The sequence below is a fragment of the Leucoraja erinacea genome, chromosome 23 (genome assembly GCF_028641065.1).
Source record: "Leucoraja erinacea ecotype New England chromosome 23, Leri_hhj_1, whole genome shotgun sequence".
Classification (NCBI taxonomy): domain Eukaryota; kingdom Metazoa; phylum Chordata; class Chondrichthyes; order Rajiformes; family Rajidae; genus Leucoraja; species Leucoraja erinaceus.
Window position 1 is genome coordinate 7601930 of NC_073399.1, and position 16954 is coordinate 7618883.

At 49.7% G+C, this 16954-nt stretch overlaps 1 protein-coding gene across 4 annotated transcripts in view; it reads left to right on the plus strand.

Annotated features, from left to right (window-relative positions):
- Positions 1-1172: 1172 nt before the first annotated feature.
- Positions 1173-16954, plus strand: part of LOC129708162 (protein kinase C alpha type) — a 172367-nt gene continuing 156585 nt past the window's right edge. For 2 of the 4 annotated variants that reach the window (XM_055653754.1, XM_055653755.1), the window contains exons 1-2: positions 1175-1533; positions 2411-2442. In XM_055653754.1, coding sequence (XP_055509729.1) covers positions 1352-1533; positions 2411-2442 — 214 coding nt within the window. In that variant the 5' untranslated portion in view covers positions 1175-1351. Of the gene's footprint in view, positions 1534-2410; positions 2443-16954 lie in introns of all 4 variants that reach the window. The other 2 variants (XM_055653753.1, XM_055653756.1) reach the window with 2 other exon arrangements.

Here is a 16954-nt window from a genome sequence, read left to right on the forward strand (position 1 = left end):
CACTGGCCATTAATTTACAGCAATTGAACACTAAATCCCTTCCATTTGGCCTATAAATTAATGTCAATGAGATTTAAAAATCATGTTTTATTGTGAATTCTTGTGTGAATGTTCTTTGGACACTTAGGCTATTTAAAAATGTTAATCTTTCCTTAAGAAATGGATAGATGTTTAGATCTAATAATTGAATTTTGGAATTAGCTACAATTGGGTAACTAACTAATTATATGTTTTAATTTCAGGTCATCCAAGTAAGATTGCTTAATATTTGTTTCAGAATGCTTCAATCTAGAATAACAGAACATTACTTTCAGTTCTCTTAATTTTTAATAACGTTATGGGCTTTAGACTGTCCTCGATCACAGCTTTTGTGTTAAGTCAATGGAAAATCAATAGGGAACAAGATGCTAATTTCCGAGTATGAAAATGGCCATAACCTTTTTAATACTGAACATATGAAAGTGAATTAGGTGTCAAATTAAACTTTTTTTATGCTTTGTCTGATGGGATAAATTGCAGACTTGAATTTTTAAATCTCAAAATGTTGTAACATTGCTACCTATTACCAGTTATTTCAGGACACCAGTGGTCCCCTTTTTCAGTCTATCACCTTTGACCAGCTGTCATGTCAGCTACGGCCAATTTAGAGAAGCCTCAAATACATATTGGTGGGATTGACTCAGTTAATCGGATCAGAACAACTCGCAGGGCTCCGAGGCAAAGAGCAAAGGTTCTTGCTCCACTCTGAGGCCAGTGGTGTGACCCGCTGGTGGCAAGGGGCAGTATGAAGCTGTGGTTCCTGCTCCATGCTGGGGCCAAGGGCCAGGTCCACAGTACTAGCGATGTTGACCTGCTCCACGCTGGGACGAAGGGCAGCGTTGAGCTGCGCTACTAGCTCATGGGTGGGGCCGAGGAGGGGCGGGTTGTTGAGTCGCTCCGTGCTGGGGCCAGGGGGCGGTGTGGAGCCGCTCTGCGTTGGGGCCAGTGGGGGACGTTTGTCGAGCCACGGTACCAGCTCCGCGCTGGGGCCAGGCGACGGTGTTGAACCGTTCCACGTCTGTGTCAGTAGGGGGCGACGTCGAGCCGCGGCACCACCTCCGCGCTGGGGCCAGGGGGCAGTGTCGAGCCGATCCGTGCTGGGACCCGGGGCTCTCTGACGCTTCGCTGCGGTGGTTCCCGGGCGGAGCTCCGGGGACAGGCGAGCGATAAAGAGCGAGGGTTGAGCCCTGTCCTGCTCTCACTCAGCCTGGCCGCGTCTGTGCATGGGTCCCTGCGCCGCCCAGTAGGCTGGGGGTTCGGGGCCGGGTGGCTGGCTGAGTGGGGGGTCGAGAGTTGGGCTGGAGCTGGGATTATGGCTGATTCCGAGAGCAGCGAGAGCGGCGGCGGCAGCAGCAGCAGCGAACCCACGGCCAACCGGTTCGCCCGGCAGGGAGCCCTGCGCCAGAAGAACGTGTGCGAAGTGAAAGACCACAAGTTCACCGCCCGCTTTTTCAAGCAGCCCACCTTCTGCAGCCACTGCACCGACTTCATCTGGTGAGCCACTGCACCCCTCCCCCCTCTGCCCCCCCCCCCCCCCCTCTTGCACCCCTCCCCCCCCCTCTTGCACCCCCCCCCTCCTTGCACCCCCTCCCCCCTCCTTGCACCACCTCCCCCTTCTTGCACACCCCCCCCCCCCCTTCTTGCACACCCTCCCCCCCCTTCTTGCACACCCTCCCCTCCCTTGCACACCCTCCCCCCCTGCACCCCCTCCCCCCCTCTTGCACCCCCCCCCCTCCCCCCCCCCCCTCTTCTTGCACCTCTTGCCCCCCCCCCTTCTTGCACACCCCCCCCCCCCCCTTCTTGCACACCCCCCCCCCCCCCCCCCCTTCCCCCTGCACACCATCCCCCCCCCCCCCACCCCTTCTTGCACACCCTCCCCCCCCCTTCTTGCACACCCTCCCCCCCCCTTCTTGCACACCCTTGCACACCCCCCCCTTCTTGCACACCCTTCCCCCCCTTCTTGCACACCCTTCCCCCCCTTCTTGCACACCCTCCCCCCTCCCCCCCTTCTTGCACACCCTTCCCCCCCCCTTCTTGCACACCCTCCCCCCCCCTTCTTGCACACCCTCCCCCCCCCTTCTTGCACCCTTCCCCCCCCCTTGCACCCCCCCCCCTTCTTGCACACCCTCTTCCCCACCCCCCCTCCCCCCTGGCTCCCCCCCTCCCTCCTACTTGCAACTCCCCCTGCCTTTTACAATTCCCCCCCCCCCCCCCCCCCCTCTCCTTTACCCTGGCGTCTCCTCGCCCCCAACTTCTCCTGTGTTGTGTGTATACATTCCTGACTTGTGTATTGGTTAACAACGCGCTGTTTTAATTCCTCTTCCCTACTTGTTTTACCTACTGATGTTTGTTATTTTGTTTTGTTTTGCAGGGGCTTCGGGAAGCAGGGATTTCAGTGTCAAGGTAAGGGAGCCGTGCGGCGGGGCGGGTGATGATGGTTTTTGTTGCAAAACTTATTCCATGTCGGCGGCGACAGGGAACCAGAGAGCGGGAGAGTCATTTGGGTGTAACTTGCAAGGCGAAAAAAAAAAAGAGGGAAGTCTTTCAGTTTGTGTATATCGCCTGCCTTCTGAGTTTCCGTCGTGAGCTCCCTTCTCCCCGCTGCCTTGTGGCAACCAGGAAGCCCTGGTGAAATGTTTGATACTAGTTGTTGGTTATCGTGGAGGCCGGCGTCTGCAACTCGTTCCTGTTGATGCTTGGATGAGTGCAGAGAGTTTAATACGTGGCTGTGGTCTCTCCCCCCCCCCCCCCCCCCCCCCCCCCCCTCTCTCTCTCCCTTCCTCTCTCCCTCCCTCTCCACCTCCCAAACACGCGCAAAATGCTGGAGGAACTCAGCTGGTCGAAGGAATGGACAGGCGCGACGTCACGTTTTAGGTCGAGACACTTTCTCAGTCTCTGCGTGTCTATTGCAGTTGCAGATTTCATGGTCTCCCTCTGCTTGCTTTCGCCAAAACACAATTTAAAAACAAATTGCTCCGAGATGCTGTTTTGAAGAAAAAAAACGGGAACGACTCGAAACTCTCTTAATGACATAAATTTAACAATGCCCCCCAAGTAACTCCTCACAGTAACCCACGGTGCACAAATGTCACAGCCCTATAGACGTCACATCTCTGCTACTAATTATAAAAACAGAACCAAGCTGTGACCTACCTGATCCTCCCCCCCCCCCCCCCCCCCCCCCCCCAGCCTGCCTGGTTCACAGTTCCTACTAGTCCAGCAAGTCCTCTGTGCCAGAAATCGTGAGCTGTTATTGCTTCAGATTGAATGTGTAAGAAGGAACTGCAGGTGATGGTTTCAATTGAAGATAGACACAAAAAGCTGGAGTAATTCAGCCGGTCAGACAGCATCTCTGGAGAAAGGGGATTGGGTCCAGACCCTTCTCTACCTGAAACGTCACCTATTCCTTTTCTCCAGAGACGTCGAGTCAGGGGATATGGGGAGAAGGCAGGAACGGAGTACTGATTGGGGATGATCAGCCATGATCACATGGAATGGCCTTGCTGGCTCGAAGGGCCGAATGTGATCATGTGCCATTCAATGCGATCATGGCTGATCATCACCAATCATTGTCCCTATTGTCCATGTTGCATCCATTTTCTATGCCGTCTGACCCGCTGAATTGCTCCAGCTTTTTTGTGTCTATCTTTGTTTCAGATTGAACTGTTTTAGAAATGTTCACTTGCCCCTCTGCGTCCGAATCGGAGCATTACTCCGTGGAGAAAATGCCAGTGGCTTGATTGCTTCGTAAAAATAACTTTGCAAATGACCTGAATGCGGTTTTAATGTTTTTATATTAAAGATGGCATTTTTACTTTTGTGCGAGCGCTTGTTGCTGTTCTTCCTTTACCATCAAGGCCTCTGCAAAATGTGCCTTTCGGACTGGCCTTTGCTACAAATCTTACCACATATCCAAGAAATGCATTAGCAAGCAATAAAACTTCAGTGTGTGTGTGTATACATGCGCGCACACACATACTCAATAAATAACAAATAGTGCAATAATAATAATAATAGTCTATTGTAGTTCAGAGCTTATTTGTTGTCGTGTTTAACAGCCTAATGGCAGTAGGGAAGAAGCTGTTCCTGATCCTGGAAGTTACAGTTTTCAGGCCCCTGTACCTTCTTCCCGATGGCGATGGTGAGATGAGGGTGTGGCCTGGGTGGTGTGTGGGTCTTTGATGGTGTTGACTGCCTTTTTGAGGCAGCGACTTCGATAGATCCCCTTCGACAGTGGGGAGGTCAGAGCTGGTGATGGACTGGGCAGTGGTCACAACGTTTCTGCTCCCGGATGTTCAAGTTACTGAACCAGGCCAAGATCGTTTTGTAGTCTGGGTTAAGGTTGCCATTTTCCAGTTGGCTTTGACCCTGCCCCCCCATTGCCGTTAAGAATTGACGCTTTATGGCAACGCACTGTTGCATTTTCCAGTTGCAAATCAGGAAGTGGAGCTTTCTGCTGAAATGGGGACTTGATTAAGTCTGGGGGGGGGGGTTGCTCGTTGGAGTAATTCAGCAGAGAGAAACGGGGCCTTCAGCCCAGCTCGCCCGTGCTGCCTAACCGTGCTTATCCCGTTGACTTGTCTGATCTCCTCTGCCTGCACGTGCACTGGTGCTATATTGTCATTTGTTGCGTACAATTCAGTCACATCTTGCTACTCGTAAACACAATCATCCCCCTGTACAACAGGGTCATTAATGCTTGTAGTGGAAGATCAGTGCACTGATGCAATCTGCTATTCTTGCACTAAATCTGTCGCGTTCTTGTTCTTGGATGTGGTTGTGAGTAGTCGGATTCTACTGAATTGTATGCAAAACAAAGCCTTTCACTCCATCTGGATACATGTGACAATTAAGTACCGTGTAAGAAAGAACTGCAGATGCTGGTTTAAATCTAAGGTAGTCACAAAAATGCTGGAGTAACTCAGCGGGACAGGCAGCATCTCTGGAGAGAAGGAATGGGTGATGTTTCGGGTCTCGACCCTTCTTCAGACTGAAGAAGAGTCTCAACACAAAACGTCACCCATTCCTTCTCTCTAGAAATGCCGCCTGTCCCGCTGAGTTACTCCAGCATTTTGTGTCCACTGACAATAAAGTACCATTGAACAAACATTGAATGTGTAGGTAGAGGAGATTAACTTGGCTATATGTTGGGCATGGGCCTTGTGGGCTGAAGGGCCTGTCTGTGCCGGTGCGGTGTTCTATAGACGGGTGTGATTCTCGTCAGCGAAGTTGTGTTGTGATTCGGTGAGGTGAACTGGGGGTACAAATCGGCTGAGACATCTGGGGAAATCTCCTGTGCCGTCTTCCAGCGGAGTGCCGGAAGTATCTTTCCTGTTGATTGTTAAGGGTTTGGACACGCAAGAGGTAGGAAACATGTTCCCGATGTTGGGGGAGTCCAGAACCAGGGGCCACACACACAGTTTAAGAATAAGGAGTAAACCATTTAGAACGGAGACGAGGAAACACTTTTTCTCACAGGGAGTTGTGAGTCTGTGGAATTCTCTGCCTCGGAGGGCGGTGGAGGCAGGTTCTCTGGATGCTTTCAAGAGAGAGCTAGATAGGGCTCTTAAAAATAGTGGAGTCCTGGGATATGGGGAGAAGGCAGGAACGGGGTACTGATTGGGGATGATCAGCCATGATCACTTTGAATGGCGGTGCTGGCTCGAAGGGCTGAATGGCCTACTCCTGCACCTATTGTCTATTGGGTTTGCTGACCCCCCCCCCCCCCCCCCCCACCACGGGAGAGTAGAATTATTCAAGTTTAAGTTACATTTATTGTCACATGCACCAATTGGTACAGTGAGATTTGAGTTACCATACAAACAAAATAACACAGTACACAATAGGATTTAACATCAATATCTCCCACAGCAGAATCAACATTTCCCACAATGAGGGAAGGCAAAGTTCAGTCACCTTCCTCTTTGTTTGCCCGTGATCGGGACCTTTGCCCCCGCGATGTTTCAGGCCCTCTCGTCGTGACGACGAAACTCCGACGTCGGAACTCTCTCAGCGGCTTGGAGTTCGGCTCCGAATCGGCCACTTCTTACCTGAGACCGCGGCTCCTGAAGTCCACAGGCCGAGCTGGACGCAGCTCGGGGCCTTGGACGGGGATCTCTGGGTTGGAAGACTGTGTCTCTGACAAGGCAGTCCTCCTGGGGAGTTGCTGGATCGGGAGTGGGTCTCCAACACAAAGTCCACGAGTGGACGGTCTTCCCTCGCCCGGCGGGGGTGACTTCCCCACTCACTCCCTCCCCGAGTGCAGTCTCGCCCGGAGAGAGCAGTGGAGGCAGAGTCTGCGGCCTGGGTTGAAAGAGACAGACTGCATGGAAACGGGCCTTTCTGCCCACCGAGTCCACCCCAACCATCGACCTCCCGTTCACACTAGTTTTACGTCATCTCCACGCTGGGGCCAATTAACCTACAAACCCACACGGCTTTGAGATGTGAGAGGATATTGGTGCACCCGGAGGAAACCCACGGGGTCACCGGGCGAACGTGCAAACTCCACACAGGCAGTACCCGAGGTTAGGTTCGAACATGGGTCTCTGGCGCTGAGAGGCAGCAGCTCTACCAGCTGCACCTGTCTGGTCGCCAATGGGACATATTTTTGTCTTCTGACTGACGACAGGAACAGCTTGTTCGTGACCCTGACTAAGTGTCGGATTCCCCCAGAGCTGCTTGTGAGCTCCCTGTGTAAAGATTGCATTGAATCCTTCCTCAATGTCTGTTCATTCTGGAGGCCAGTGATCTGAACAAAACACTGAGTTAACTGGTCGTAATTTGCATGCCAAGGACACGCAAGTGGGACAGGCCCTTAACGCTCCCACACTAACCCGAGCCCACAGCACAGCTCTGTGCACCAAGCATTTGATATATATGTAGAAACAAGGAACCGCAGATGCTGGTTTCCTCAAAAAGACACAGAGCCGGAGTAACTCAGCTGGTCAGGCAGCATCTACGGGCAACGTGGACAGGTGACGTTTCGGGTCGGGACCCTTCTTCAGACCCAACCCGAGCCACCACCTATCCATGTTTCCAGAGATGTTGCCTGACCCGCTGAGCCACTCTAGCACTCTGTGTCCTGTTGGATATATACATACAATGGCTTGCTGTACCTCTCTGAGTCAGCATGTTGTTTGTTGTATGGAGGCCCAGTGTAGGGACCCCAGCTAGTTCATCGAGTGGGCCAGCCCAGGGTCACTGCCTGAGGTGCTGTCCTCAGGAATAAAATGTAGACAAAATTGATGGAGAAACTCAGCGGGTGCGGCAGCATCTATGGAGCGAAGGAAATAGGCAACGTTTCGGCCCGAAACGTTGCCTATTTCCTTCGCTCCATAGATGCTGCTGCACCTGCTGAGTTTCTCCAGCAATTTTGTCTACCTTCGATTCTCCAGCATCTGCAGTTCCTTCTTGAACACTCAGGAATAAAATGTTCAACAGAGCCCCTGTTTACCCCTTCGGTAGAAGTTAAATGTTCAAAGTGACTATTTCAAAGAAGATGCTTCGGGGCCAGTATTGATTTTTAGTTTTCATTTTAAAATTGTAGAAAATCAATGTGCCAGTTATCACATTGCTGTTTGTGTGACCACAATGTTCCTGGCGTCATCGGTTGTAAAGTGCGTTAGACTGTCCAGGCATAATAAAAGACTTGTCCCACCCCAGTCGTTCCTCCTTCTCCCCGCTCCCGTCTGGCAGAAGGTACCAAAACTTGAAAGCGTACATCACCAGACTCTGGAGCAACTTCCTCCCCTCTGTTATCAGGTTTCTGAACGGTCCTTCCATAAGCTGGGGTACTGTCCGATTCACCTCCACACCATTGGACTTTGTCTCTGGAACTATACGAGATATTGCTGATTAAACTATATTTGGCATCTTCCCCTTTGCTCTGCCTATTGTACTTGAGTTTGACTTTGTTGTATTTATGTGTCGTGTTGTCAGATCTGTCGAAGTAGCTCGCAAAAGCTACTAGAATGTTGCCTGGGTTTCAGCACCTAAGTTACAGAGAAAGGTTGAACAAGAGAGGTCTTTATTCTTTGGAGCGCAGAAAGTTAAGGGGGGACTTGATAGAGGTCTTTAAAATGACGAGAGTGATAGACAGAGTTGACGTGTATAAGCTTTTTCCATTGAGAGTAGAGAAGATTCAAACAAGAGGACATGATTTGAGAATTAAGGGACAAAAGTTTAGGGGCAACATGAGGGGGAACTTATTTGGTAGCTGGTAGCCTTGTGGAATGAGCTTTCAGTGGAAGTGGTGGAGGTAGGTTCGATTTTATCATTTAAAAATAAATTAGATAGCTATATGGACGGGAAAGGAATGGAGGGTTATGGTCTGAGTGCAGGTAGATGGGACTAGGTGAGAGTAAGTGTTCGGCAAGGACTAGAAGGGCCGAGATGGCCTGTTTCCCTGCTGTAATTGTTATATGGTTAAAACAAAGCATGTGGCTGCACCGTGGTAAACGTGACAACAGTCATCCCAAGCCTGCACCTGAGGCATTGTTCTAAATGCAAGCTCTTCCCCCGTGGGGCTCGCTGCCTTGGTGCTGCACATCTTCATTCTGCGCTGAACATGCCCCTCTCCTTCACCCCTCATGCGTGTGATGGTGGGAATGGATGTGTAAAACACTCTTTAAACTACCTCGCTGTTTCTACTGACTTTTTAAATTAAAAAAAAAAAAAAAAAACTGCTTCCAATAAGCACCCTGCTGTGATAATTCTATCAGCTTTTACAAAAAAATCTTCCGATAGAATAATTTAATACAGTAATTTTCCGAGGCTGTTCTAACTGTCAGTCCCCATGCATGAACAGCCTTTGTGTAATCGGTGTTTAACTGTCCTGCTGTTTCCTATAAAAAGATGCATCAAACAAAATGTATGTTTACTATTTGTCCTGATAGGGCCCTCATGACTTTATACTCTCTAATACATCTGATGCTTTGACTCCTCCCTTCCAAACATTCTTGACTTTTGACTAAACATAAGAAAATAGGAGATGCAAGGAATTGTAGATGCTGGTTTAAAACCAAAGACACAAAGTGCTGGAGTAACTCAGCGGGTCAGGCAGCATCTTTGAAGAACATGGCAACGTTTTGGGTCGGGGCCCCTTCTTCAGACCCTTCAGTCTTCAAAGGAGGGAGGGGGGTGGTGGGGGGCAGGGTCAGAGTCTGAAGATGGGTCCCGAACCAAAATGGTTGGGACCCATCCATGTTCTCCAGAGATGCTGCCTGACCTGCTGACCAGTAAAACAGCATCTGCAGTTCCTTTCATTGTTGGCTGAGGGGAAGTTGTCAACGGGCAAACAAATAGTGAGATTTAATCAAGGCCAGTGATGGGGGCTGTCCCACTGTACGAGCTAATTCAAGAGTTCTCCCGAGTTTCCCCTGATTCGCACTCTGAGAATTACGGTAATAGCCGCTCCTCGGGGTTCAGCGTCGGCGTTCCACCAGCCCGGCGTGAGGGCCTGAACATCGGGCCACCCGGGACGGCGACTGCGGGTGCTCGGAAGGCCCCAACCACGGATGAACACGGAGGGGAGGCTGGCTGGACTATGGTGTTTGTGCTTTCTGTGTTTGTGCTTTAAAAAAAAAATTTAATTCAATTTCAAATTTATTTTTAATATGTTTTATTATTTATTTATTATTTATTTTTATTTCTTTGTGATTTTTTTTAATGATGCTGCCTGTAAGGGAAATTCATTTCGTTGTCTCAAATTGAGACAATGACAATAAATTTGAATTACATTACATTACATTACATTACCTGTGTCTACATTTCTGTATCCATTCTAAGGCTGTTAATACTGAATAACAAAATCATTGTGATCCAAGATAGACACAAAATGCTGGAGTAACTCAGCGGGACTGGCAGCATCTCTGTAGAGAAGGAATGGGTGATGTTTTAGGTCGAGTCCCTTCTTCAGACAGTCAGAGTAGAGGGAGACATAGAGATATCGTGAAAGTGACAGTCAAAGGGGACGATGATGAGGAAAATGTTGAATGGTTCATTGTTGGCTGAGGGGAAGTTGTCAACGGGCAAACAAATAGTGAGATTTAATCAAGGCCAGTGATGGGGGCTGTCCCACTGTATGAGCTAATTCAAGAGTTCTCCCGAGTTTCCCCTGATTCGCACTCTGAGAATTACGGTAATAGCCGCTCGTAGGTACTCGGGGCTCTCGTGGACATTTTTCAACATGTTGAAAAAACTTCACGAGCTTGCCGCGTTTCCCTAGTACCTGCCGCTAGCGTTACGAGCCGCTAAGAGACGTACATTCTAAGTGCTTACCACGAGTTTGATTTTTTGTTTAAACTCGGGAGAGCTCTTGTACTAGTGGGACAGGCCCGTGAAACTAGTTGAAGAACTCCTTCTCTTGGGTGCTGTGTGATGTAGAAACATCAGCGCAGCGCTCACTGACCTCTTCCGGTCTCACCCACCCTCTCCTTGGATGTGTCTGAGTTCTCGTTCCACTCTTGTCAGCGCATCGCTTTGTTTCCCTTGCGGCAACTTGTCAACCATTAGCACAACTCCAAAATGAATCACCTCGACTAGAACCTTTCAAATCCCTCCCACTCTCTTGTCATCCTGAAAATCTTCATCTGTTCGTATGCGAGCCCATGTTTCTTGAGCTTGACTAATCACTAATGTGTTGGGATTAGATAGCGCATTCGATGTGTAAGAGGGCTCTTAAAGGTAGCGGAGTCGGGGGATATGGGGAGAAGGCAGGAACGGGGTACTGATTGTGGATGATCAGCCATGATCACATTGAATGGCGGTGCTGGCTCGAAGGGCTGAATGGCCTACTCCTGTCCCCACACCAAGTACTTCTGTTCTTGTCTTGGTGTCTCGCTGCACAAGAAGAGTTGAGTGAAATCTTGTACCTGGTGAAAATGTTAAGCTTTGTCCTATAACCTGCTGTGCAATAGTGGTGCTTGTTGACGGGTGATGTATTTGCAGTGTTGGTGACCCCATCAGGAAGGACATGGAGGCTTATGAGAGGGTGCAGAAGAGTCTACCAGCATGATGCATGGCTTCAGGGGTATTGGTTGCAGGGAGAAGTTGGACAAACATGCATTGTTTTCTCTGGAACGTTGGAGGATGAGGGGAGACTTCGATCGGAAGTCTATAAAGGCTTTCAGAGTGCTGGAATAATCCAGTGGTTCAGGGTAAAGGGCCTGTCCCACTGTATGAGCTAATTCAAGAGCTCTCCCGAGTTTAAAAAAAAAAAAAAATCAAACTCGTTATAAGCACGTAGAATGTACGTAACGGGTACGTCGGAGCTCGGGACGTCTCTTAGTGACTCGCAACGCTAACGGCAGGTACTCTGGTAAGCTCGTGAAGACTCGTGAAGTTTTTTCAACATGTTGAAAAATGTCCACGAGAGCCCCGAGTACCTATGAGCCGCCATTACCGTAATTCTCCAAGTTCGAATCAGAGGAAACTCTGGAGAACTCTTGAATTACCTTGTACAGTGGGACGGGCCTATTAAATTCCTGGTTTCAATATAAAGGCATTGATGTGGGGAAGGGTGCGTGGTGGCGACCAAGGCAGGCAGCAGGGAAGGTGGGGGCAGCAGGGAAGGTGGGGGCAACAGGGATCCATGTACCAGACACAGCAGCCCTGCTCGTCTCAGGAGTGTGCAATCATGAACGTTTCTTGCACGGGGGGGGGGTGTCAGTCTGATCCATTTGAGCTTGGTCCTGGAGCTGTCTTAACCTGTGTGGCTGTAGAGTCGAGGCTTTGCCTGTTGTACACTTTGTCACCGTGGCCAGTAAATGTCACGTCTGTCTGTAGCTCAACTTTGGGCCAAGTGGCTGAACTATTTGGGCTTTCGACGGGGAGAGGAGACCACTTCACCCACTAAAGGCCTTTGGTCACGACTGGTTTCTCCCACCGCTGTAATAGCTTTGTGAAAATCAATGTGTATTGTATTTCCAGGCTTGTTATGCTGCTGCAAGTAAAGAGGTCATTGTTCCAATGCTGGTGCATGTGACTTTTGAACGCTCTTGATGTGGGACGTTCCAACCATAAACAGGACATGCTGAAGAATCACAGCTGGTCCGGCAGCATCCTTGGGGAGGGAGATCGAATGAAGTTTGGAGTTTGTGTATTCTCCCTGTTGCTTTTCCCCGGGTGCTCCGGTTTCCTCCCACACTCCAAAGACGTACCTCCAAAGAGGTTAATTGGCTTTGTTTAAAAATGATAAATTGTCGCCAGGATAGGATAGGCACAGTGTGCAGGGATCGCTGGTCGTCATGGACTCGGTGGGCCGAAGGGCCTGTTTCCGCTCTGTATCCCTAAACTAAGTGTTCCAGACCGCAAACGTTAATTGGAGACATTAAACTACAGATGTTGCCGATCTTGAGCAAAGAACAAACTGCTCAACGAATGTTGTGGTGTGTGGAGGGAAATGGTTTTGGTCGGGGGGGGGTTTCCTCTCGCCCCGCCCCCCCACCCGCCACGGGTACCATGTAATCCCGTGCTACCTGCTCCATGGTCGGATAATCGGCGACTAAACCATCTCCCCCACCTGGTTTGCCAGGTGAGGAGGGGGCTGTGGACCCCCAGCAGGGCCAAAAACAAGACCTGTTAAAGGGCGGGTAGGCTCATAGCGAGCCGACGGCCATCCACACTTCAGTAGAAGTTGTGGCCACTGTCTTACACAGCACTGTAAGGCACCGTGCCCTTTGATGTTTTCAACGATGGTGATGAGGATGATGATGATGATTTTTGTTCAGGACCCTTATTCAGGTTGATGGAGCAGAGGGGAGAAAGCTGGTGGAAGGGGAGAGGGGGGGGGGAGAGGGTCAATTGGCAGATGCATTGGGTGGAGGAGAGAAGGGTGGCTGTATTTGGAGGTGATGAGTGGAGAAGGCATTTTTGTTCTACCCGCTGCGTCACTGTGCTGCCATGTTCTGTCCGCATCCACCTCTAAACACCTGGCATTTGCAGGCTCTCGGCCCTCGTCCTGCTGGCTGGGATGAACTCTCAACCATTCAGTAATCTGCTTCTGTCAAAGCTCACTTCCCCAAATTAAATTGCATCCAGTTGCAGCCCAGGTTTTACTTTGGATTCTGTGAATCACCGTTCAGTGACATCTGCAGCTGTCAAATCCCCTTGCTCCTATCATGCTGATCACTTTAATAACATTACGTAAAGTGTGGCAGCCCAGGTTTGGACAGCAGCTAGTGTGCACAAGACCACCCTTTGTTCAGCTGCAATAGACAATAGGTGCTGGAGTAGGCTATTCGGCCCTTCGAGCCAGCACCGCCATTCAATGTGATCATGGCTGATCATCCCCAATCAGTACCCTGTTCCTGCCTTCTCCCCATATCCCCTGACTCTGCTATTTTTAAAGAGCCCTATCTAGCTCTCTCTTGAAAGCATCCAGAGAAACTGCCTCCACCGCCCTCTGAGGCAGAGAATTCCACACTCGCCACTCTCTGTGAGAAAAAGCATTTCCTCGTCTCTGTTCTAAATGGCTTACTCCTTATTCTTAAACTGTGGCCCCTGGTTCTGGACTCCCCCAACATCGGAAACATGTTTCCTGCCTCTAGTGTGTCCAAGCCCTTAACAATCTTATATGTTTCAAATGTTATTGCACTCGTGGTCGGCCCCATATTTCTCAACGTTATCGGTAAAGATGATTCTGGTCATTATCCTATTCCTCTTGGGGACCTGCGCTGTCAGGCTGTACACATTGTTGGCAGTCTTATGCTTTAGATGTAATGGTTACAGGTGCATTGGGATAACCTGAGCTGGCAAACTGCACCTTGTAATTGCAGTTCTTCCACCTGAATGCAGTGACTGCATTGGTCTGAGGGGAACTCAGTCTTATTTCTCTTTTAAGAACAGAATATCTGAAGGGCCTGTCCCACTTACACGATTTTTTTTCGGCGACTTGCTGTCATAGTCATAGTCGCAGCAGGTCGCTGAAAAATGTCAACATGTTGAAAATCTAGCGACGACCAGAAAAAGGTACGACTCTTCGGGCGACTACTCTCCACCATACAGGCGTCAGGTGTCGACATGTCGCAGGGTGAAGCCTGTATGGTTGTGAGTAGTGTCGTGGTTTCGAGACTTAAAGTTGGATAAGATGACACGGACACGGAGAATTCTTCAAGAAGATGAAAGCCTTTATTTGCAAACACCGGCTGGAACATTCAGAGATGACAGCATCTGTCCGTTCTCTAATTGCTCTCCGATCCACAGAAAACAAGCAGTTTTTATTTCAGTTCTTTAGCCCTATCTTGCTTCTATCTCCCTTGCTGTACTCCTTTCGCATCAATCTATCTTCGATTCTAATATTCACTGTCTCGCCACCATTACATCCGACCTTGGTTCAGTCTTATTAAACTTTACATTTCCTGTCCATATCTCGTCCCTCACTTGCCACCCTTAAATTAGAGGACATGATTTGAGAATTAAGGGACAAAAGAATGAATGTTGTTGTTGATCACTTGATATCCTCGACAGGGAAAACAAAGGATTTGTATTTGTGTAGCGCCTATCATGTCCTCAACATCCCAAAGATCTTTGCAGCCAATTAGGAATGTTCTGCAGCATCATGGGAAATTACCAGTTTTTGCTTTCAGCGCCTTCATTGTTTATTGACTGAGGATAAATAGTCTAGGACTGGCAGCATCTCTGGAGAGAAGGAAATGGGTGAAGTTTCAGCTCGAGACTGAAATGTCACCCATTCCTTCTCTCCAGAGATGCTGCCTGTCCTGCTGAGTTACTCCAACATTTTGTGTCTACCTACGATTTAAGCCAGCGTCTGCAGTTCTTCCCTACACAGTGAGCCTGGCCTCTCCCCACGCTGGTGTTTGATGCTGACTCTGTGAGGTGGTTGGCCATTGAGGCCTGGCCTCTGCCGTCTGCTGCCTGACTCGATCTCAAGGTTCTAGTTTGATGCTCTGGCTTGTGGTTGTGGAGCTGTCATGATTTTTATCTGCATGGGAAGCAAATTTTCTTTTTTTTTTTTTTGCTTTTTCTGTAAGTCTGAGAAATGCTGCTTTATGCGGTCGGATATTAACCATTTCCTTGCCGATGACTGCTTCCTGCCTCTAGTGTGTCCATAGGAGGGTATCCCAACAGTGAACACAATAATCAAAATGCTGCCTGGCCAAAGTCTCGCCCAACTGTATCTTGTACTGCAAATTGCATCTGTTTTGTTTCCAACGTTTCTAACGTGGGTTGGTGTCTGGTGCACTGTCTGCTCTGAAGGCAATGGGATCCGAGTAAAGGGCCTGTCCCACTTTCACGACCATTACAGGCCTGCACCCGTGATAGGTCGCCGAATTTTTAAACGTGTTGAAAATTCAGCGGCAAGCAGAAAGACATTACGGCTCTTTGGAGACCTCTCACGACCATGGTCGCCAGGGGTCGCCTGTATGGTTGTGAGAGGTCTCCGAAGAGCCATAGCGTCTTTCTGGTCGCTGCTGAATTTTCAACAGGTCGCCGAAATGTTCAATGTATCACGGGTGCTGGCAGTGGCGTAGCGTGGGGGGGGGGCCAGTGGGGCAGTTGCCCCGGGCGCTAAATTTTTAGGGGCGCAAAAAAATTGTTGAATACATTTTTTAAATAAAATTAAGAGGCCCGGGGAGCCGTTGGAGCGAGGAGGGGTTACCTGGAGCTGTGAGTATAAACACAGCGCGGGCCAGGCCGCTGCTGCCGCCGACCCACCTCCAAGTTCTGGTCGCCGCTGCCGCTGCCCCCGCCCCCGCCCCGCCTCCCCCCCCCCCCCCCCCCCGCTAATGAGGAGGCGCAAAACTTTAAACTGTCCCGGGCGCTCAAAACCCACCCTACGCCACTGGGTGCTGGCAGTTGCCTGTAAAGGTTGCGAAAGTGGGACAGGCCTTTAAGGTTGACAAGTAAAGCCACGGGCTGAGTGACTACAGTCGTGTAATATCGCACAAATCCATTCTCCTTCTCCACTTCCCACATCTTAAGCCACTGAACCATGGGATCACTGGTGGATTAATAATGGATCAAACATATTTAAAGAGATAAATGCTGGCAACACCTGCCCATCTGTCTGTCTTGCAGTCCCTCTGCTCTGCTTTCTGGCTCTCGTCCTCTCTCGCATCACGTGAGCGTCTGCTTGTCTTGCTCAAAGTCTTGCCTCCAGGTTTCCTGTAACCTGAGGCTACACAGTGGTGCAGCAGGTAGAGCTGCTGCCTCAATGCCAGAGACCCCGGTTCGATCCTGACCCAGTGGAGTTTGCACGTTCACCTGTGACAGCCTGGGTTTCCTCTGGGTGCTCCGTTTATTGTACCACTGGAAGATATGCAGAAGTGGTTAATATAGGTTACTTGGCATCTGTCAAATTGTCTCTAGTGTGTGTAGGGAGCGGACGAGAAAGTGGGGTAACATGTGAATCGATGGTCAGCATGGGTCGAAGGCCCTGTTTCCACGCTGCATCTTGCAGTCAATTCAATCTCAGACTCCAGCGTATGTCACAGAAGGTGAACTGTTCTACTTGTGCCCATGTGCCTATGTTAGAGGTGATCTATAAATGTCATATAGTGTTGAACAGTACATCACAAGAACAGGCCCTTCAGCCCACAATGTCCATGCTGAACATGATCCCAAGACTATCTCTCACCTACCGGTGCAGAATCCACATCCCTGCATATTCATGTGCCTATCCAAAAGCCTCTTCAAAGCCATAATCTTAGTTGCCTCAATCACCATCCCTGGCAGCATGTTATGAGGTCATAAGTGATAGTAGCCGAATTAGGCTATTTGGCCTGTCAAGTCTACTCCGCCATTCAATCATGGCTGATCTATCTCTCCCTCCTAACCCCATTCTCCTGCCTTATCCCCATAATCCTTGATACCCGTACTAATCAAGAATCTATCAATCTCTGCCTTAAATACCCACTGACGGCCTCCACAGCCTTCTGTGGCAAATAATTCT